Source organism: Notothenia rossii (assembly GCF_949606895.1).
Source record: "Notothenia rossii genome assembly, chromosome: 12".
Classification (NCBI taxonomy): Eukaryota; Metazoa; Chordata; class Actinopteri; order Perciformes; family Nototheniidae; genus Notothenia; species Notothenia rossii.
The window spans coordinates 4,289,351-4,313,982 of NC_136911.1; the positions used below are offsets into that span (position 1 = coordinate 4,289,351).

General features: G+C 41.3%; 1 protein-coding gene across 12 annotated transcripts in view; it reads right to left on the reverse strand.

The window, feature by feature from the left end:
- Window positions 1–24,632, reverse strand: part of LOC307026563 (uncharacterized protein) — a 117,352-nt gene that overhangs the window by 25,261 nt on the left and 67,459 nt on the right. For 6 of the 12 annotated variants that reach the window (XM_079662058.1, XM_079662057.1, XM_079662060.1 and 3 more), the window contains 7 exons: window positions 22,709–22,787; window positions 20,082–20,193; window positions 9,989–10,077; window positions 9,425–9,520; window positions 7,380–7,473; window positions 7,240–7,280; window positions 2,422–2,524 (listed from right to left, as the gene is read on the reverse strand). In XM_079662058.1, the coding sequence (XP_079518184.1) occupies window positions 2,422–2,524; window positions 7,240–7,280; window positions 7,380–7,473; window positions 9,425–9,520; window positions 9,989–10,077; window positions 20,082–20,193; window positions 22,709–22,787 (614 nt within the window). Of the gene's footprint in view, window positions 1–2,421; window positions 2,525–7,239; window positions 7,281–7,379; window positions 7,474–9,424; window positions 9,521–9,988; window positions 10,078–15,620; window positions 15,691–20,081; window positions 20,194–20,957; window positions 21,025–21,554; window positions 21,963–22,708; window positions 22,788–24,632 lie in introns of those variants that run through there. The other 6 variants (XM_079662059.1, XR_013804402.1, XR_013804403.1 and 3 more) reach the window with 6 other exon arrangements.

Below are 24,632 nucleotides of genomic sequence, written 5' to 3' on the forward strand. Positions count from 1 at the left end.
AATCATTGAGAAATGGGTGAAAATGTACCTGAAGACGAAACAAAGGTTAAAGGGGTCTTAATAATAATACATTTTATTTTTAGGCGCCTTTCATGACACCCGAGGACACCGTACAATCTGTTAAAAAAGAAAGAAAACGTTAATAGGCAACAGAACATGGTAAAAACACTAACAGGAAATCACGGAAGTCTTGTCACATGATCTGCCCATTAAAAACAACAGAAGGAGTTTTTGAAACGTGGAAATATTCTGCAATACCTGTCGATCCATCTCTCCCTGCAGCTGCTTGTAGAGGAGATCATGCATATTCTTTTTTCATCTTTGCATGAAAGCATGAAATAACCTGGACACGAGCTGGTGCTAAAGCACAATAACAGCCCGCTTAATGCTAATCAAGTCTTGAAAGATTCGCAGTTTTTCCCTCTGATGTTCATCTTCATCCCAGTTGATGGAAAATCACTTAACTCGGATCTAATTTCGTGTGACATTTCAAAAGTGTGCATGAAATTAGCTCGACAGTCGGATGTAAATCATGCGTGCGCGCGTTGTTCGCCGTGTGTTAATGTGCGCCTGTGGGCGAGTGGGGAAGCAACAGCACTGAACCAGCTTGTGACTGTGAGTAAATGAGACCGACCCAAAGCAGAGACACAGGCCTGATTTATAACCAGACGCTTTGCACGTAGATAAACTGAGACATTCCATTCAGCTTCTTCTTTGATATCTGTGAGTGTGTGTCCAGTGAAGGGAATAGCCTTGGGTAAATGAACCGTCTATACCAGTGGTTCCCAACCTGGGATCACAGGGGGGGGGGTGGGGGGGCGGCCAGGCCAAATATCATATTTAGACTTTTTTTTTTTTGTACATATAATTGTAAAGCAATACATGATTGTCACTAAAAGCCTTGTCTCTACATTACAGTAAAATATAAAAAATTATTGATTAATTAATTTGAATAACAATTCAAGTTAGTAGCTATTATAGGCATACAAAGACAGACATTTGTAATTCTTTCTTTAATAGAAATGTTTCTTCTGCCCGTAAAGTTTCCAAACCAGGCTTTTCTGGATAAGCGCATTTCTAAAACATACTCATCGTCCATGCCGGTTTCAGTTGGATTATTTGTCTCAGTTGCTCCGATCAGATCGCTCTCCTCCATTTTGTAGATTATTTAGGACTTTTGAATCCACGTAAACACATCGGCAAAATCCGGCTTGCTTTGAGCATGTGTTTTAAACAGTTTAATCCCTTTTTGAATTGTTTCCACTTCTGCACCGTCCTTTAATTTCTTCATACAGCGGGAATCCAAATGAATGAATCCTGAGTCCAACAACCATCAAAATCATTCCAATAGTGCTCCTTAGTTACGCTTTCATTCTCCTTTAACAAAATACTTCACATTCATCCAGTTTGGGACAGGAGTTGTAGCATTTTTGAGACTTTGAAACTTTAATTACCGCTGTTACCCCCCCCCCCTTGTGTATGTGTGTGGGGGAGCTCTTGGGAAAAAAGGTTGGGAACCACTGGTCTCCACCCCATCCCTTTCCAAGTGTGCTTGTATGTTTGTAGCATGTTGGATCGATGTGTGTAATGATTCACACTAGAGATTAAGAGGTGCTATTACACACCTGACCTGTTAAACAACACTCCTCTCTTCCTCTGCGTCATAAGTGCAGCTCACGCTCTTTTCTTTTCCCTGAAACAACATTACAAACTTTAACAAGTACCAGCTCTTGTCGTAGCCCGTCAATCAGCGGGCCATCGTGCAAACTAACAAAAGTCGGGTGAGCCGTTCCCCAGGCCCTGGAGTTTTGGAGAACTGAGGGGGCTGAGGAGTACTTTTGATTTGTCTCTCCTTTAGTGATTTGTTGACTCTTGTGAAGTAAAAATAAAAAAAAAAGAATGTCAGCTTTTCCTTAGAATATTCCTCTGTGTTTTTTTCCCCACACATTGTTTTATCGCAGCGGGCCATTTCCCTATGCTGTCACGGAGAGATCAGCGCGGCTGTATTGATATACATCCCTCTCTCAGTCTCATGAAAGGGAAATCATTTACCAGTGGAAAGAAACGTCACTGCTTTTTCCCGATACAATTTGTCCCTCCTTCCCCTACATGCCTCCCCCCCCCCCAACCCGCTGCTGACTTTTAACTTTTATCGTAGGAAGAGGAAATGGATGTCTGTGCGCGCCGGTGTGTAAGTGCGCGCGTGTGCGTTTGAAGTTGGACGCATGAAAGCTTTCTCTTCTGTGAGAGCTCAACAGCAGGTGGGCCGGTGTGTGGGTGTGTGTTTGTATCTGGAAAAGCACTGTCAGGACCTGGTGTGTGTGTGTGTGTGTGTGTGTGTGTGTGTGTGTGTGTGTGTGTGTGTGTGTGTGTGTGTGTGTGTGTGTGTGTGTGTGTGTGTGTGTGTGTGTGTACTCTTACTTGTTGATTTAGCATTCCAACGGCCTCCAGGTTGCTTCGCAGTCTGGTCTGCATGTCCTCCATTTTGCTGAGATTTTGAGCAACGCAGCCCTGCTTTTCTAAGCTGAAACACAAGCATGTGCACAAACATGAATTAGAAATACATTTTTTAAGAGAATCTAAGTATTTGTAGTAGTTTAAAAGAAAGGAATCATAAAAATGTAGCTTTCTGTAACTATCTGAAACCGGCTTGTGTAGTTTTCCTGCCATCGTATACTTTTAAACTCTAGTGTTTTTACACAATATGCATTTGCAAGACAGAACAGCTCCAATCAAAAGTCCTTCGAATCTAGGGCAGAAAGAAGTTAGCGCACATCTTCATTATAACCATCTTAATTATAACTTATTACTAAACTCAAAGATGGGTGAGCAAATGAGTTCCAGAAATCATTAAATGATGAAAGCGCATGTAATACAGAAAAAAAAAGAGAAACAAAAACAAAACCACCGCAGCCAGGGAACATTAAGAGTACAAGAAGCCATTTAAGATTTTAACTGTTTATTAAAAACGTTTTGGGAAATGACAAACAAATGTTGGGGTCTGCTGTCTTCAGACCCAGGGCCGACAAAGGAATGTCTATTAAATTAACGACGGTGGATAATGGTGCTCTGCGCGGGCTGAAGCGCTTGCTGCCCCCGCTTTACGCTCTTTCTTTCATGCCCCACTGAACCTGTCCAGTTAGCATTCGGAAAACCTTCTAAATACTTTATTGAAGACTTCTTAGCCCATTAAAGTACCACCGTACCTCCCCAATGTTAATTTTCTTGTAAAGAGCAAGCTGGGATTTCCTATCAGAGCAGCGGATGGAAAGACAGTCCCGTTTTGCTTCAGTTGAGAAGACGCGCACGCTCATGGAGACGTTAATAAATGACATTATTTTTTTTCCAGTGGATGTGGGTGAGCTGAGACACACACACACACACACACACACACACACACACACACACACACACACACACACACACACACACACACACACACACACACACACACACACACACACACACACACACACACACACACACACACACACACACACACACACACACACACACACACACACACACACACACACACACACACACACACACACACACACACACACACACACACAAGCTTTTAGCCCTATTAGCGATAACTTTAAACATTTAAGATCTGAGGAGACACTTGAGGGAGATGCTAATATGTGAACTGACATTTTTGCCTGAAAACTTTATGAGATTCATTAGCGGGACAATTCAGCTGCTGTGCATTTGTAGCCGCCTATAGTAAACCTCAACCAAGAGACAATAACAACATTAATGGGAGCACCACTGAATTAAAACACACTCCACTGTAATACTTCTAGATATCTCTTAAGCCCCTGTCACACTGTCCCGAAATTGACACCCGATGGACGCACGAAGATGGCCCCGAACCACACACAAAGGCAACATTTACATTACATTTAAGACATATACAACTGCAACGAAAGTAACACAAACAATGATGTTAAAGTATTATGATACTGTACTGATATTTTCAGACTTTGTTCTTTACTTTCTCCGTCTTTATATGTAGAAGATATGAAGTTTTCTCCGTCATGTTGTTTCCATAGCAACAACAACTTCCTCGCCTTCAAAATAATATATGATATCCTTTTTAGTTTCACAGAACACAAATTGGGTTATTTACATAATATGTTGACATGATTTTGTTGTGCAATAAAACAACCAGATGGACACACGATAAAGGAAATGTTCAAATTCGGCTCTGATCGTAGCAACGTCGGGACATTCGTGAGGGCATCTTAAGCCATCTTTGGCATACCAAAGATTTTGCCACCGCTCCCGAAGTTGCTGCCGGAGCCTGATAAATTCCACCGGCGGTCATACGATGGCTTAAGATGCCCTCACGAATGCCTTACGAAGGGCAAAATGGACACACGAAGTCAACACGAAAATGAACCTTCACAAGCTCCTTCGGCAATGCTTTGTGATACCAAAGATTTTGCCACCGCTCACGAAGTTGCTGCCGGAGCCTGAAAAACTCCACCGGCGGTCATACGATGGCTTAAGATGCCCTCACGAATGGCCCGGTGTTGTTACGATCAGAGCCGAATTTGAACATTTCCTTAAATCGTGTGTCCATCGGGTGTCAATTTCGGGACAGTGTGACAGGGGCTTTATGGATTTCTAAGAGGAGAAGAACTTCAAACCATTTACACCAGAACTGACAATCTGTGTCGCCGTGTAGTTCCAAGCCTTTACACGTGAATATGAAAATATATAGATACCATGTTAATTTTCATTAATTTGTCCATATATGTACAAACTGAAAATGGATAATAAGAATAAATATGAAAGACTTGCATGAATACAACTGACAGCCTAGTATCCGAATCACTCCATCCTATTAACCGAATGACTAATCAAGCTTGTCCAATGTAAGCATTTTTTAATTTTCTTAAAGAAACCTCATTTTCGGAAATTGACACATATGAACTGAGGATAATTGCAGCTGACCCTTTCAAATCCTTTTAATTTCACACCATGCTGACGACACAAAGAACATTAATAGGGAGAAATGCTCAAATTCCCTTTGATCTTTTATATCCTAAACGCCTTAAAAGCAAAGTAAAAACAGGAGGCGTAAACTTTAAGCACGAGCATAAAAATCAGAAGCGCCACAGATTCTTCACATGATTTAAACTCTCCCCTCGATGGTAATGTGGTCTTCAGCAGATCATGAAACACCACCGCCGCTGAGACAACTGTGTGAGATTTATGCTCCCGATGTGAGAAGGCAGCGATGCGCTCGGTGCTTGGCGTGACGCCTGTGTAAACATGTGTTCCTGTGTTTACACGCAAACATGGATGTGTGTAATTAGCGGCCTAACCCAATCAGCGTGTGTATAATTACAGTCATTAGTGTCAGAGCCAAGCTGCCATGCTCTCTAAACTACGCAATAAACTACATGGCTGCAAACACACACACACTCATCGTTCTTATTTACGGCTCTCATCTCAAATGTTATGCAAGACATGCCTCCCATCACACAGTCTCCTTCTTAACTCCGCTTCACTTTAGTTCTCCGTGGTTGTACAAATCCTCTGCTGTGATCACTGGCTGCTCTTAATTGGAAGCACATTGTTAATGGTGAGCCTGATGGAGCCTGATGCTTTATGAGCACCCCCCACATGGAATGAGTCACAGCAAACAGCATCAATATCCACTTCCACCACTTAATGCATTTCAATTAACACTCGTATTTATTTATCATTTCAGATTATTTGAGGTTAAATGTGAAAGTGTGAATGCAAATCATTTAATTAACTAAAGATGTCATGTATTTATGTTGAGAAATACTGCTCCATGGCACAAACATGACACATAGCTGCATTTGAAGGGCTGTTGCAGGAGGGGAAGGCAGGCATAGCATCGTCCTCCAGCAACAGGCAGGGTTTGCTAACAACTATAAAAACTATATGTAAATGTCTGTGTTCTCCATTCATCTTCCTCACCTCTGTGTTAGCTTTAACGGCACAAACTGCCATCGACAGAGTGAAGCGGTGACACTCCAGCTGCTGGGGGAACAGTAGGCCGTGTGATCGTAATACATTTCTTTAATAAAAGGCATATCTAATGACAAAACCTTCACGCCGTGTGGATTGCTGCCAGCGATAGTGACAGAGCAGACACAATGCAGATATCCCCTTTGCCACCAGTAATGAGATTTATCCAATGTATATGGCTGCCATGCTAATATCATGACACATCTGTTGCCTTATGGATGTATGATTTTCATACATATGGCATTTGGGTTAGGTAGGTGTAGAGTGAGCAGGGCGGGTAATAATGAAATGAAATAAATTAGGAACCCTCATAATACAGAAAATGGAGAAAGAAGAGACACTATGGAAGAGGCTTTCATTCACTGTTTTTATCTCGTCCCATGTTATTATATTCGCTCAATCAAAACCCCTCTTATGCATACGTCTATATGAACTGCCTCTCTCGCTCCGTCTCCCCCCCCCCCCCCTCGCTCATTCGCAATTATGAAGGAAAGACAAAGAAAAGCGATTCATCTTTCTGTCGCGGCCCCTTAATGATATCATTAAAATGACTGACAGCTTTGAATAGCATTGGAAAGCTACTCCAGTCAAAACAAATCTGATCCGTTTTGGAAACAGAGCCTGGTGGTTCTTGAAGGGGGGGGGGGGGGGTGTTAATGAGTGAGACCTGAGGGGGTCACACTGGGAGTATGGGGAGTACGGGTGCCCCCCCCCCCCCCCCAACAAACACCCTCTCCCACCCTCCTTTCTCACTTCCATCCGACACCCAATCCCATCTGCGCCACATTCACTTTAATTACCTTAACGAACATAACAAATATATCTCTCCTCTTCAGATGAACGCTATTAGACAGCCATGGGGGTGGCAAAGCAGGAGAGAATGGGCCCTTGATTAGAGTGTAATCATTGTTAAAGGCCCAGCGTGAATAACTTATTCAGATTCAGTCACACACACACACACACACACACACACACACACACACACACACACACACACACACACACACATGCAGGGAAACACAGGTGGCTGGGCCCGCGGGGTGTTTCATTCACAACTTCGCGCTCCTGCTGTTATTATCATCATCAGCTTTGTTCAGGCTAGATTGTGTGTGAAACATGGTGGGCTTGTTCTTGGATATGAATGCTAAGCTCTGATCAGCTGGTGGATGCACACCAATGTAACATGTTCACACACACACACACACACACACACGGATGACTCACGTTCTGTTGTCTTGCCGGATGCCCTGCTCTCGGATCTGGGCCTGGAAACAATTATGAAATGAAACCTGTTTGTGATCGACGCTCTTTATTTGTCTCTCCCTGCTTGTACTTCATTGCTTTTCCACTTTGCGCCTGTTCACCTTGAAGCGCTCCGTGTCTCTCTGCTTCTTATCCGCCGCTTCTTTCAGTCTCTTTACCTCCGCCTTCAGCGTGTCATTAGCACCCTGAAGATGTCTGACGAAAGCCGGGGAGATGCAGAGACAGAGTTAAACACAGAAATAAACACCGGCAAAACAAAAAGACACCTATTATCATCAAGGGACCCTTGTTAACATGTGGCAACAAATACTCCACCAAACAACAGAAATGGCGCCTGTGTTTCCGGAAGGGCCTTTAACTATCAGACGTTATCTAGGACATACGTACACACATGTTATGATCAATGATGATGGAACCAGATATTTTGTTGCAGCCATTTATCACTTGTGGCTATTTCAGTATTTAATATTTGTCTTCTCAGTATCCAGAACTATTTAAAAAAAGCCGTCTTTATTGTAATACTTTATTTAAATGAAAGGGGAAGTAGGAGTATCAGGTTTTTGAGATGTTATAACGCTCTAACTTCGTCTAGCTTGTGTTTCTAGGTTGTGAAAGACTGTTTTCATTGCTGAATAACAAAAATGTAAGAACAAAACACACACACACACAGTGGAAGTTAAGAGAGAGAGGAAGCAGCAGACACACAGAGGGTGGTAGTGCTGCTGGGCGGGGCGGGGGGGAGGGCATGGAACCGCAGGGGGGGGGAGGGGGGGGGGGGAATGACAGGAGAGGGCTAGACAGCTTTGATCTCTGGGAAAAGGAATATGTCACGCCCCTGTCTGTGAGTGCAAGTGTGTGTGTGTAAGTGTGCATGTGTGTGTGTGAGTCATGATGATGCAGATATGCAAAATCACTGAGTCCATCTTCCATAGCTTCTCTCAGTAACTGGACTTCAAATCCCACTGGACATGTTACATTCATATTCTATTTAATATTGAATAATCCATTATTGCACAATAATATCCTGCATTATATTTGTTACTGGAGATTTGTATTTCCATATGTATATTTTCCACATGTATACATATCATCCATCTATCCATCGATCTATCTATCCATCCATCTATCCATCCATCTATCTATCTATCCATCTATCCATCTCCTACCTATCCATCCATCTATCCATGTATCTACCTACCTATCCATCCATCCATCCATCCATCCATCTATCTATCTATCTATCTATCTATCTATCTATCTATCTACCTACCTACCTACCTACCTATCTATCTACCTATCTATCCATCTATCTATCTACCAACCTTTCTACCTTTCTAACTACCTACCTACCTACCTACATATGTATCCATCTATCTATCTATCTATCTATCTATCTATCTATCTAGCAACCTATCTATCTATCTACCTACCTATCTATCTATCTACCTACCTATCTATCTATCTACCAACCTTTCTACCTACCTACCTACCTATCTATCTGTCTGTCTGTCTATATATTCATCTATCTACCTACCTACCTACCTATCTACCTATATATCCATCTATCTATCTATCTATCTATCTATCTATCTATCTAGCAACCTATCTATCTATCTACCTACCTATCTATCTATCTATCTACCTACCTATCTACCTACCTATCTATCTACTTACCTATCTATCTATCTACCAACCTTTCTACCTACCTACCTACCTATCTATCTGTCTGTCTGTCTATATATTCATCTATCTACCTACCTACCTACCTATCTACCTATATATCCATCTATCTGTCTATCTATCTATCTACCTACCTGTCTATCTGTCTATCTATCTATCTGTCTATCTACCTACCTGTCTATCTGTCTATTTATCTATTTATCTATCTATCTATCCATCCATCCATCCATCCATCTACCTACCTATCCGTCCATCCGTCCGTCCGTCCGTCCGTCTGTCTATCTATCTATCTACCTACCTACCTATATACCTGTCTATCCACCTATCTATCTATCTATCCATCTATGTATCTATCTATTTATCTATCTATCTATCTATCTATCCATCTATCTATCTATCTATCTATATTACACACAAACAGGTGGAGGTGTGTGTGTGAGTATTAGTCCCTCATTGATAAACTCACGCTTTCTCTTCAGTGAGGATGAGCAGCATCTTGTTTTGGGCCTTCATCTGAGCAGAGAGGCTCTCGTTGGAAGCCCTATAAAAACAAGAAAGACTTCTGAAATGTAATTAAGTTAAAAAGTAAAATAGCCATTATTAATGGAACTATTTAGGGCAGTGATAAGATTAGATTAGAAAGATGCAACTGTATTGCCGTGGGAAAATTCCATGAGCATCTCAGCAGACGTGCAAGAGAAGCAGCATGTATGTGTATAAAATAATAATATAAATACGACAGATGTTATTACTAAGTATATACAGCATAAGAAGAATTATTGAGTACAAACACTATGAACAGTATTGTAAATATTGAATTGAGGTTGTAGAGATATAAACACTCTAGACGGAATAAGTATGAAACACTATAAACAAGTATTGACCCTTTTATAATAACATAGTATTGGTAGGGGTACTATAAACACATTGAACATACACATTTTCAACTTAACTTACTGGTACATTTATTTGTATATACAAATGTAAGGAAAGAACAATAATAAAACATTCAGAGTAAGTGTTGACATACCTTTGTTCACTGATCCAGCGGTTGACATTAGTCAGGACCAGCTGGCTCTCACAGCGGAGGTTTGCTTTGCCGATCAGTGTCTCTTTCAGCTGCAATACACAGAGCATATAATCCATAAGAATGTGAGACATCATACAACGAAATATAATAACAATAAAGCTTTATTTATATAGCACTTTTCATACAACACATGCAGCTCAAAGTGCTTTACAAAATGACATTCCCCTCAGATTATGTGTTAGGAACTTTACAGACCAGTACATGCAGCAACATATAACATTTCATCAGGTTAATAGACACAAGGAGGTCAAATGTATGATAATACAGATTAAATAAATGGTTTCTCTCCGACAGATTAGACACGAGACAATTGAGTCGAAGCAACAATATAACATATATAGCAACAAAGTCAAACGTGTGCATAATGTTCACAGAATTCCCCTCATTACTTTCTTCTTACTCTGAAATTCCTCATCTTTTCTGACTGGATTCATGATGGTGAAAACGGGAAGACTTGTAATGTCGTTTTAATACTTTGCATTAATCCTACAGCTGAAGGAAAGTTTGATCTGCATGATATTATTGTAAGAGACATTTAGTAATATAAGTATCAATCTCTAAAGAAAACACTTCCTGTAATCTTTCTTTGTCTTTGCATGTTTAGTGTTCGATACATTTCTATACAAACAAAGGCATTATTTTAGATGATTAAATGTAGTGCCTTTAACGAGTTTATAAGGATCTACAGTAACCCTGCTTTAGTTCAACCAGAAGTCTGCAGCTTAAAAATATCACTTTCTCTCGAGGGAAATATTAAAGTCTTACACTGGCTTTTCACTTTGAGATTTGTTTAAGTCTCTCCCACTCTGCAGCGACACTAAAGGTGTTAAATACATGACGGTGAAACAAGTGGATAAGGGTGACTCTAATAGATGTGAAGAAAGGACAGGGTGAAAATACATGACAAAAATAGAGCACATTAGCAACCCGAGAGAAAAATTAGCTAAAGGGAGAATAATGGGGGAGGAAAGGATGGCAGACGCAGGTATAGATAGCAGGTAGAAGTTTACAACAGGTGCAGAGGGAGGATGGGGGAGGAAAGCGGGAGGATGGGGAGGAAAGAGGGAGGATGGGGGAGGAAAGAGGGAGGATGGGGGAGGAAAGGGGGAGGAAAGAGGGAGGATGGGGGAGGAAAGAGGGAGGAAAGAGGGAAGATGGGGGAGGAAAGAGGGAGGAGAGGGAGGAAAGAGGGAGGATGGGGGAGGAAAGAGGGAGGAAAGAGGGAAGATGGGGGAGGAAAGAGGGAGGAGAGAGGGAGGATGGGGGAGGAAAGGGGGAGGAAAGAGGGAGGATGGGGGAGGAAAGAGGGAGGAAAGAGGGAGGATGGGGGAGGAAAGAGGGAGGAAAGAGGGAGGATGGGGGAGGAAAGAGGGAGGAGAGCGGGAGGAAAGAGGGAGGATGGGGAGGAAAAAAGGAGGATGGGGGAGGAAATAGGGAGGAGAGAGGGAGGAAAGAGGGAGGATGGGGGAGGAAATAGGGAGGAAAGAGGGAGGATGGGGAGGAAAAAAGGAGGATGGGGGAGGAAATAGGGAGGAGAGAGGGAGGAAAGAGGGAGGATGGGGGAGGAGAGAGGGAGGAAAGAGGGAGGATGGGGGAGGAAAGAGGGAGGATGGGGAGGAAAGAGGGAGGATGGGGAGGAAAGAGGGAGGATGGGGAGGAAATAGGGAGGAAAGAGGGAGGATGGGGGAGGAAAGAGGGAGGGAAAAGGGAGGATGGGGGAGGAAAGAGGGAGAAGAGAGGGAGGAAGGAGGGAGGAAAGAGGGAGGATGGGGGAGAGTAGACTGAAGACGAGATTGCAGGAGGAAGTCGGGTGAGGGGTGAAAACAGCAATGGGATGGCACCGGCCGAACTGCTGACTTTTCATTCTGCTTATCAGTCAGGACCTTTCCAGACCTCAACTCTGGGGACCCCGACACATTACCCTTATCGCCATGGAAACACCTTGATACACTATACCATCTTCCCATGAAGACTTTGACGACCGTGAACGAAATGTTCCAATATGTGGGACATCATTTAGCCCCCCCAAAAATGCCATATGATTAACCCAAAATGTCAAAAAATATCAGCTGCTGTGTAAGCTGAATCATGGTGTGTGTGTGTGTGTGTGTGTGTGTGTGTGTGTGTGTGTGTGTGTGTGTGTGTGTGTGTGTGTGTGTGTGTGTGTGTGTGTGTGTGTGTGTGTGTGTGTGTGTGTGTGTGTGTGTGTGTGTGTGCGTGTGGTGAATCCTAAAGTTACATGTATTATTGTGGATGTTTATCAGGAAAGCACCACAGGGTTGGCATGATACAACAGCTAGGCTTCATCTCAGCATCAAATGGCTTCAGTGGAACAGGGCCATACAGCCAATAGAAATGAAGAACCTTTAAGATTACTAAATAAAATACAATTCTGTAGAGTTCATTAAGTCTGGTTTGTTAATCTATTGATTGTTATGAATCAATAAAACAGCAATATATTACCTCCTTTGGGCCAACCCCGAATGTACAGAACTACAGCTTGTGCACCTCAAAGTTAGATTGAAAAAAACATCTTTTAGACTATTTACAACTTTATCTACCTGCACCACATACAACCCTGAGCTACGGAGTGAGCAGACAGTTGACCAGTCATATTTGTAGCACAGTCTATGAGAGAAATTCATGCAACAAGTCAAAGGTGTCTTGTGTTCTTTTGCAGCAACGTGTGCAACAACAATATTATTATTTAATAATAAATGGACACTCAAATTGTCAACTGAATAGGCTGCCTGAGATGTGAAAGCATATCTGATGACTGACACATCACAGACTCGAGTTAAGGAACCTTTCAACAAATACTGTCATCAAGAAAAACTGGGGCAACGACAAAATTAAGTCGAGCAAATTATTCAATTCTGAAGAGAAAACTGAGTCGGGGTATGAATGGTAATAGCATTTATCAAAAACACCTGATTTTGGTGTATAGACCAAACCCACACTCTAACACTACAATATTAATTATATACACAAACATATCAAACTGAACCACTCAAAAAGTGGCAGACTTAAATGCATCTGAACACACCTCTGAGTACACACACACACACACACACACACACACACACACACACACACACACACACACACACACACACACACACACACACACACACACACACACACACACACACACACACACACACACACACACACACACACACACACACACACACACACACACACACACACACACACACACACACACACACACACACACACACACACACACACACACACACACACACACACACACACACACAGTAATGACAGTAATTACCTTTAGTCTCACATTAACATCTCCCTCCTGACTGACTGGCGGAGGGATGGAAATCGCGCCACAAGTCTGATGTTGTGATTAGGACTAAATTACGCACCATCACTCTGTTTCCACCAGTGTCAGGGGAGGCAGTGGACGGGTGTGTGAGGAAAAGGGGGAGAGTGTGAGGACATTTAGAGAAAAGGGGACAAAGGAGGTGCGATTGCACGCGAGGGGGGGGGGGGGGGGGGGAGTAAAGTAGCACACCTGCTTAACATTTAGATTGGTTTTGTTGCACAAATATTTTAGCAGATGATGGGGGCTAAAAGGGGCAACGAAATGCATTTGGGACACACTTATAACCAAGTTGGGCGATACCACTGGTTCTTTCAGGCCTCTGCTGGGGAGTTAACTGCTGCAGAGCTGGTGAAGGATTTCTGATCTGCTGCAATAGTATTTATCATTTTGATGGTTTATTCTATCATAATAAAGCTCAGTCCAGCCCACATTCTGTATTCACAATAGATACAAGATGTGGTTTGAAGTTCATTCTGATGTATAAGTTCAGAAAAAGATTGCAAAAAGCGTACCTGCAGACAGAAAAGAAAGAAATTACAGAGACTTAATGGATTTTCCATCTTTTCTATTCTCCATGGAGCTGAGGACTTGTATCACATTTCACATTAGCTGTCCAGGACAAAAGTGCTTTTTCACTAAAACAGACCGTGCTGTCCAAGGGATAAACATAACTCAAAGTGAACTTTCCTCTGTGAGGAATATGAAGATGAGGATCTAATCAGAAGCAGACAGCCTGCTTGTTGCTACCATAACCATCAAACCGCCAGAGCTGAATACGAGCCATTACTCTGTTCCACTCAGCTCATCAGAGCACATCCTCTCATCAAATTAATGAACACATTTATTGTTAAACACGTTTTTATAAAACATTCATTCATTCTGTCTAATTAAAAGACCCAACAGGCCTGACATCACTTAAATATGCATACTTATCACTCACAGGGTCTGAATTAAAGATCTACAGCCGTGTGTGAGGGTGAGTGCGTGTGTGTGTGTGTGTGTGTGTGTGTGTGTGTGTGTGTGCGTGTGTGTGTGTGTGACGTTAGGAGAGAATGAGGTTTCCTGAGCAGGTCTTCTCACTCTAGGCTTAATGGTGATAATCATGGCGTGACCCAACATTAAGACTGTGCGTGTGTGTGTTTGTGTGTGTCCCACTCTCCCTAATGGTGACGATGATGACATGTTCTCCATTAGACTAGTCAGTGGGCCACAGCAGATCTAGCATATTAATGATGCTGATGATGGCTTCTTTAATTACCCTCGTCTGCTGCCGCATGGCCTCGCTCTTCTCCCCGAGTCCTTTCATCACACACTCTCCTACGCATGCTGCTGGGTTGTTTATCAGTGGCAGACATTATTCAAGTCCCCTATCTATGCATCTAGCCCGCATGAGCAGAACTACATTACCAGGCTCGGTAAAAGTTCATCAGACACTTCCCGGCTAGATGAAGTTCCCACATCTTACTAGGGATCACTTTAATACATCAAGGAAAATTAGAAGACTGAAGTGACCGGCCTGCAAAAGTGCCAAGCAAAGAACCATTTTAGTTTTATTAATGTTGCTGTATATTTTACTCAATAGCAAAGGCAAGCAACCCTGTTATTATTTCAAACTAAAATAATATATAGTGACGGGGGGCATTCATTCATAAAAAGTTACTTTCTGCAAGATAATTGATTTGTATGAAACTATTTCTGAATACACAAATATTCTTAGGAAGTTGACATTAAAGTAAATGAAGGGACCACAATTCAATGACGTGTTGTATAACAGGAATATCTACTTGTACTTGATAAACAAAGCACTTATATACTAATAAAGGACTGGCTTATCTAAAGGCAGTTGAGTAGCACTTGAAATGTTTTGGCTCTATGAAACCTGATGTGCTTATATGATTCTGTTTTCTTCAAGGTTGTATTTTGTTGGTCGAACGCACTTATTGTAAGTTGCTTTGAATAAAAGCGTCAGCTAAATGCAATGTAATGATAACACCTCACACAAAAGGAAGAGAAAGTTGTCTTGACTTTGCTAGGTTTCCATTTGTCCATAATATCAAATCATATCAATAATGTTAACTAGTCTTCATCGTTTGCTCAGAGACTGAGATGAAGTTTGAATAGACCGGTGCTACAGAGCTTTTTTGGAGTGTGTGAAGCAGCTGAGATGAGATGATGAAAGGTTAGCCTTGAATAATTACAATTGTAACAATTACTTACATTTAAATAAGGAGCTGTTGGATGAGTCTCTAGTGTGGTTTGCAGAGACTGATTTGCACTTCTACGTTTCCTTGAGCAAGGTAAAAAGAAAACAGGTATACATGTATAAAAGCAAGGAGTCTGAACTTTGAACAACGGATATGATTTAGCCTTGGTTTCTTTTAAAACCCCCATGGTTAACACAGGTTTTGAGCACCTGAAGAACAAAAGGTTCCACTAATCCAACATTTTACATTAAAACTAAAATGATTAAAACTTAGCTGAATGTGACCTAAGAACAAGAGAGAAACAACCTTTTAATACCAATAAGCCTAATTAACTTTGTCTTTCTTCCTCTTGCTAACTTTGAAGCATCATGTCTTAAATAAACCTAATGAACTTTACACAGTAACTTTGAAGTTTTACCCACATCCATTCACAGAGAAAACAGACCTACGGCCTTCTTCAGGTGAAGAAGGACAGCTTAGAGGGACACAGAGTTATGGAGTTGACGTTGAGAAAAATAGCGGTCGGCGTCTGCTCATTGTCCGTCTCGTGCCTTCAGTTGAATGACAAGAGCATAGCTTAAGGAGCTGTGTGTGATGGGACACAAGGACACGCATGCACACACACACACCGAACAAATACGAAGGCCATTCCATGGTTAAACTTATAATGGTATAACTAAACCATTTATTTGTATTCATCAACTCATCAAGTGAGCTTCATTTGTCTTCATCTCAATCATCAGTGCAGTGTGTGTGTGTGTGTGTGTGTGTGTGTGTGTGTGTGTGTGTGTGTGTGTGTGTGTGTGTGTGTGTGTGTGTGTGTGTGTGTGTGTTAAAAGGTGTGATCAAGAAGGTCATTTGAAACTAATTAGGATAGGTCAGGTATAATGTGTGAGATTAATGAACAGATAGTTCCAGCGACTTGCTCTCTCCAGTAGATCAGATAAAACACTACACATTTGTGTTGGTGAGAGTTCAGCCACATTTCAAATAAAATCAGACCCTTATAGTGTTTGATTAGATAATGGCAACGTTCAGAAGCTAAATCATAGCTGTAAGGGTGAATAAAATGTAAAAATAAACTGTAGCAAATCAACTTTTACGCCGATTTGAAAAAGCTGTGAAGAACAGCGTCTTGTTTCCTTTCTGAAAGATACTTAAGCAGTTTTTATCTCGAGGCACCCTGTTGACTCGAAATGATTAAAAGATACTGCTAATTGTATTTCTATAGGGTGACTTCAATAGTAGTAAAAGTTTGAGTAGACATTCTCATAAACTTTTGCAATCTGAAAACTATTTTGCGAATTCTCATTAAGGCTGTTTGAAACCTTTTTGCTCCATGCTTAAGAAGTTGAGGTAAACACACTAATGACTGTGAATGACTGTGTGTGTGTGTGTGTGTGTGTGTGTGTGTGTGTGTGTGTGTGTGTGTGTGTGTGTGTGTGTGTGTGTGTGTGTGTGTGTGTGTGTGTGTGTGTGTGTGTGTGTGTGTGTGTGTGGGTGTGTGTGTGTGTGTAGGTGGGTGGCAGAGAGAAAGAAATGAGGTTGGAAAGGAGAGAGGCGGGTCTGATCAGTCACACAAACATGCCTCATGTTTACCACAGCTCGTATCTGAACTGGACTCATGCAGAGGGACATGATCGAGTGTGTGTGTGTTTTTTTTGCATGCTGAAAGGCCTCACACACAAGCAAGAAATGAGTGGCAGATAACATGCAAATCCCTTTCTTCATATCAGAAGGGAAACATAAAAAGAAAATGCATAAACAGAGCTGGAAAACACAAACAAGGATCTCACACACACACACACACACACACACACACACACACACACACACACACACACACACACACACACACACACACACACACACACACACACACACACACACACACACACACACACACACACACACACACACACACACACACACACACACACACACACACACACACACACACACACACACACACACACACACACACACACACACACACACACACACACACACACACACACACACACACACACACACACAGAGAAAGACAGAGCTATCTGAGGTTCAGCTACTGTGCACCGAGGCAATTTGTAATATAGATTTCCCTCTATAGGCCACTGTAGTGTACCATTTACCATTTCAAACCCTTTGATTTTTTTCACCGCCGGATAATTCATCTTCTGCTGCTCAATAACACAGATTGGGACCTAATGAAGGAGTCATAGTCAGAATGGCCTTCACGCTGATGTTTAAACACTGTTTGGAGTCAAATTCATTGAAAAGCTCATCTGTTGTTGACATGATGGAAGACGGCGAGAATGCAAAGAGGGGAAATGTTGGATTGTGTGTACGAAGGCATATAACATGCAGATAAGTCAATTACAACTCAAGGAATGTAATACAAATGTTTTATGGATTTAAACAGATCAATATAATGATTTTAACAGCAGTTTGAAAAGTAAAAGAAGAAGGACTTTTTAAAATATTATTTTATTTATATTGACCTGTTTTTATCACTTACATGTAACACAATTGTAATGTTGTACTTTGTCAATATTAGTTACTTTTTGAAATACCAGGTTGATTACTGCGTTGAGTACCACATTATATTATTTTAGGATATCATTAAAAACGAGGGTTAATAAATGTAGCGGAGTAAAAAGTACATTTGACTCCGAGACGTACAGTAGTGTGGTATAAATTAGCATTAAATGGAATTAATGGAAGCAGCAACAATATGTCAAAAAGTAGTTGAATACATTACTCAGTTACGTTCCACAATTGAAAGAAAAGTATATGTACTAAAAAATCAACAGAAGTCTTTCCTAAATAATGATCATCTGTCAGAGTGAAAGCCTACAACTGACATGGATATCTTTCTGAGCTCATATTTCTATTTGTCACTGCGTAAAAACCACCCGATGGAGAGTGGGACTGTCTGCTTCACCCTTATAGAGACTCGATGCTGCCGGCTGTTGGAGGCACAGCATGCCGTGTTAGCGCCCTTAAGGAATAATTTGACATTTTAGGAAATAAGCTTATTTCCAATCATGAATAATAATAATAATAATAATAAGCTTATTTCCAATCATGCCAAAAGTGATATCAGAAGATCGATAACACTCATTTTTGTCTGTTAGATATAATTATGAAGTCATCCTGTTAGCTTAGCTTTGCACAAAGCCTGTCTTAGTCTGAAGTCAAGTCTCCATTGAAAATCATGGTATTCAACATCAATAATTGTATACATGATATGTTTGCCACATTGTGATATATCAGAAAGAATATTGAACTCCATGAACATTGTAACCAGCCCAGGGAAGCTTTTCTACACAGAAGAAACAGAGTTTGACTTTATGTTAGAGAGTTCAAACACAGGTAGCCATTGCCATGTTCTCTTCATGCAAGACTTTACAAACCTGTGAAATGTGCTGCTATATATTTAATCTATAGAATGTATGTTTAATCAGAAATTGTATAAAGAAGAAAAGATGGCCAGTCGCACAACAAAGGCAGAGATGAAAGGCCTTTCTCTACGCTGGCTACTGACCGACCAATCAGCCGTCCTAAGTCAGAGTCTCACTGGCCTTGGGCTATCACTATTGTCAAACCCTGGTGCACGAATGTTAAGAGAAAAAAGCAGAGCCACGCTATGTGGGCTGCATTATTCACAAGGACAGGTTGAAAAAAAGAGTAAGGTGAGGAAGAACGAGAGAAAGAAACGGAGAGAGAGGAAGACATGTGTGAAAGAAAGAGTGAGAGACAGAGGAAGAAACTTTAAGAAGAATTTGAACAAAATGCAAAATCAGGATCCGAGAGAGCATCACTGGGCACGGCAGCTTAAGAAAGATTTCAAAGTTTGTCGAATCTAAATGAACATCAGTTCCCTGTCCTGGCTTTACCCTTAATTATCCATTCTGCCTTTGTACGGCGGCGGCTCAGCTCTGACAACCGCTCTCCCCCGAGACCCCCCCCCTCCTCCGCTCCCAGCCAGAACATTAGGGAATATCAGGGAATATTACACCCAGGAATTAACGCTCCAAATCACCTTGCCAGGTTTAGGTCCCGCATGCACCCCTCCTTCTCTTGGACAAGATAATCCGGGCTCTAGCACCGGATATATGCCACTGATCATCAAAAAGGTAAGGGCGGGGGTGTAGGGAGAGAGAAGAGGAGGAGAGGAGAGGAAGACCTTGGAGGGCATGGGAGGAGAGGAGAGGAAACCTGAACAAATCTGTGTTTGTGTTGGTGTAGCATACTAGCTGACTAATTTTGACCTAAAGTCTAAAAAGGCAGCTACAGAAACTAGTGCACTAACTGGCAGAAGGATTACATTTAAATAATATTTAGTGGTAACATTGGGAAACCTTTCTGTGATTACTGAAAGTATCTCAATGCTTTAATTGACACGTTGCCAAGAGAGATTAAACACTGAATTATTTGCGGAGCGATGTCACTCAGGTGTGTATTTATTTACCTGTTCTTGCGCTTCCTGCTTCTCAAGCTCCGCCTCCAGTTTGTGATCGACGGCCTGCTGAAGATTCCTCCTGAGCTCCAAAACCTCCGACTCCAGCCTCACAGCCACAGACCTGCACACACACAAAACATCTGCTCAAATATATGCTAAAAGAAAGGAAATGTAAACTTTCATTTCATTTACTTTGTTACCTCTTTACACATAATTGTATTAGATTAGCAATATTATAAAGTTCATCTTACTTAATAAACTGAACTAACATTACCAAAGATGTACATTTTTAGTAAACTGATAATACATTTAAATATATAAATTGTAGAATAGATCTCATTTAGTTTTTCAAATGTATCCTAAAAGTAGGTTTTTATGATAATAATAATAATAATAATAATGAATATATTTTCACTTTTTGCATTATTTATAACAAAAAACTAATCCTCAACACTTATGGATTTAAAAATATAAGTTTAAAAAAAAAAATCCAGATATGTAGGAGTGTTTAACTTAGGCCCAGAAAGTGTGTGTGTGTGTGTGTGTGTGTGTGTGTGTGTGTGTGTGTGTGTGTGTGTGTGTGTGTGTGTGTGTGTGTGTGTGTGTGTGTGGCAGCCGAGCTAAGGGAATGTGATGGGGATCAATATGAGGGGGTCTATTCCTGCCACGCAACTGTGCGTCTGTGTGTATGTGAGTCAGTTAGTGTCTGCAAGTGTGTGTGTGTGTGTGTGTGTGTGTGTGTGTGTGTGTGTGTGTGTGTGTGTGTGTGTGTGTGTGTGTGTGTGTGTGTGTGTGTGTGTGTGTGTGTACGTACATGTGTGCGAGCCAGTTTGTGTGTGTGCCAGCTGCCCTGGCTACAGCGAGATCAATACTACAAATGATTACCATTTCCACAAACCTCCCTCCACAGCCTCGCTCCGGCCGCTCAGCGAGCCTCAACACCCCCGCCAACCTTCACGCACACACAAACACACGCACCAAAACAAACCGCCCCCACTCTTGACCCACACCTCTAAAAGCAAATATAGAAACCTACAAGTTTATTAATAGTAAAAAAGATTTGGGCCTAGTAGAAGAGAAAGTTTTGGGACTTTATAGATTTTACAGTTAAAGCAAGAATGACTATGCAGGGAAAGACCATAAAGTCAGCGTTTCATTTCGTTTTGATTAGCAGTTGTGTTAAATTGACATATAATAAAATACCAAAACATGAACAATATCTACCCCTGTCTCTATAAATAATTTATATTTTTTTCAGTTGAGAGATTCAACTTTTAAGGTAGCAACTATCATGATTTTATTATTGATTTACCCACCGTTTGTTCCCTCTGTTAATCAATTGATCAAAAAAGCGTGAAAATTATCTGTCATTTAAAAAAAGTTATTTGTTGGAATGAAATGTTTTGCCCACTTCAGAGACCAATCATTTAAGGCACTCAATTTATAATATACAGAATTACATAATAAACAGATCATTTCAGCTCAAATGAAAATTACTTTTATTGGAAAGTGGACAAAAGCTATTCTCAAATAAACATCCTCAAAGTACAGTTTTCATCATAAAATGATACGAGAAAGTCAATTTTACCAGCTGTGAGGGATACCCATCAACATCTCGGACATTTCAATATATTATCTTTTTAAATGATTAGAATATATAGAGACGAATTCACGAGTTGACTTTCCGTCTGTGTCTCAACACACAGGATAATAATGTTGCAGCACTGAACTTAAACTGATAGAAACAGAGTAACTCAGGGGTAGTAAAAGCTGAAGCAGAGCGGCCAAAACAAAAAGGAAAGAGAATGCGTGATGGATTGGTCCGTGGAGAGAACACATGATAGGATGAACAGCGAGGGAGAGAGAAAGGGAAGAAAGAGAGGAGGCATCCTGTGGAGAAAGGAGGGGATTTCCCACAGCACAGATGGAAGCCATTAGTATGGTGTTGTTGCTTAAAAACCTTTCATGTCTTTGCAGTTATTAGATAATACCGGGTTAACGGTAAACAGCATGATTCTGCAAATGGATATATAATATGCAGAAATCAGCAATTGTTTTCCCATTCGCCACCTAAAATTAGTAATAAAATGCAACAATTCAGAAAGTAAACTATAAAGTCTCCTACAGAGTTTTGACGATAAAAACTGCTCCACAAGAAACTCCCAAAGTCGCCGACCGTTGCAGTGAGGTCATGTCGAAGCCAAAGCCACAACCACAACTATGCGCACAAACAGACACACACAAACACACACTCTACTGGGTGATACATGCGTGCTGATGTCATCACCGCAGCTCTGGTAACACACAGGGGTCAACCGGGGGTCTCGCCTCTGAACTCTGAACTCCACGACCTAACATCTGCTTACCTACCGTGTCCCATCGATACACATTTTGTTCGATGAACTCAGGAACAGAACCATTTTTTTTTTGCTTTGGGATATCGAAATCCTTGGATAGAACAAAAAGTTGTTGACTCTCTTAAACAGTATTCAGAGCTTAGGGCCGTTCTGTTTAACACATGTACAGCCTACTGTGCAACGCACTAATACAAAACGAAATGTTTTTGATTACTGTGCTTACACAGGGGACGATGGGAAATGGGATAACAGAGGAAGCTCCCGCTCTCCCCCTCTTACCTTATTTTCCCCTCTGCTAGCTTTCCCTCATTCAGGCACCCCTCCATCCGCCTCGCCTCCTCTGCACGGGCTGCCTCCTCTGAGCAGGAGAGAGAGAGGACAGACAGAAAGGTGTGAGATTAAGAGCAACAGTTCACATCAGTGGCTGTAATTCTGCATTCATTAGAGAGAAGGTTTCATTTAAATGGCCATATGACAAAAATACATGTGAAATATAATGTCAGACAGCGCTTGAGGTTGTTTTTATTGAATGAAAAGAAAGACATATGTAACATGAGTATAGATAGTACTTGACATGGTTAATATGATGATTTACAAAGCATACTTTACAGACGGGATATTTATTCTCGTCAGCATGAGAGGGAAAATGTGAGCCTTCAAAGCCAAACGAAATCCGCCACCGAGTCACTAGAGGCTTTTCAGAGGCAGAAAGTGTTGCACTGCTTGCTCTTAGACAAGGCAGCAGCCCTTTTGGTGGTAGACAAAAGGAGCGCTCCCTGACTCGGTCAATAGATGGCACTCTTTACCTTGAGCAAGCCACTGGAGCTCCCACTCCTGACTGCGTTCCTTCAATCACATTCCCTTTTCAGCCTTTCCTCAGTCTACATGCAATAAAACCCCATTGTCCTACACTTAGTAGTTTAGCGCATTGAGCAGATGCATAATAAACTGACAGTCCGGCTCCTTGCTTAGGTTTGCTTTCTCAGACCCTTCTCAGTTTGAATTTAAAATGTAAGATTTCCTTCTTTTTTTTTTGTTCTGCGTGCTGTTTTGTGAGTCAATGTTTCTTCATCGCTCTTAAAACCTTTTCACTAAATTCAGTATTCATTGAATATAACATAAACTGTCAGCCATCGGTGGCCAAGGCTAGTGAATATTGAGGAGGTGTGCGCGCTGAATATGTAGAGGTGTGTGTGTTGAATATTTACAGGACGGACCTTGACTTTGTGGGTGAGCCTGTGTGTTTGAGTGTGTGAAATAGAAATAGAGAAATGTTAAGTGTATTTCTGTAATGCTTTTAGCGCCGCACCCTGTGATGGTGGGATAGACAGAATAAGGGGGAAGCTAAAACCAATACTAGAAACGAGGAAACAGAGAAAATAAAATCAACATTTAATAAAACTATGATTAATTTATGGTTGTGCAGCATCCAAACTGTTTAAAATAAAGCCCTCAGAAAATTGAAACTGGAATTGCTAAATATTTAACGACACACAGACACTTTTATTTCTGTGTGTGCCTGCCTTGGCTATTTCCCTGAATCTCAAGGTGAAAGTTTGTTATGAATCTCAATAATCAATAAAAGGAGGGATGTGAAAACTTGAGGTGGGGATCAAATTCGCATTCAAGGCATTAGTTTTGAGGTGACCTCAGTGACACTTCCCGCCAGGGGAGGCCACAGAGAGAGCAATTAGCTGCAAAGACTGACCGTTTACACAAACGCTCCTATTTGCACCAAAACACACACAACAGGCAGGGATACACACCAACACACCGAAACCCACACGACAGATTAAGTGAAAAGACAAACAGCTTTCCTTATAAAGAAATCTAGAAATATCAAAACAACAAAATTAGAAAGCAGGAAACACAGACAAATAGATAAGATGTGTGGTATATTGAGATTATTTTGATGATAACATACTGCCAACATTAAACCAGGATCCGCTGAGGATTTCTCAACAGTCAATTCTCCTCAATAGCTTGAGATAGTCCATACTTAGAGGCCCGGGGTCTTTTTACATCTGGCTTCAGAGTTAAGTTATGACATTAGTCCACAATTGAAGATCTTGGGTCTCTCACTTTCTTGACCTTTTTATTCTGGCTTCACAACTTAAGGTCTGACATTAGTTCTTAATCTAACTCTCTCTCGATCTCTCAATGCCTTCATACGCGCTTCAAAGCCCGTCATATAGTGTCGGTT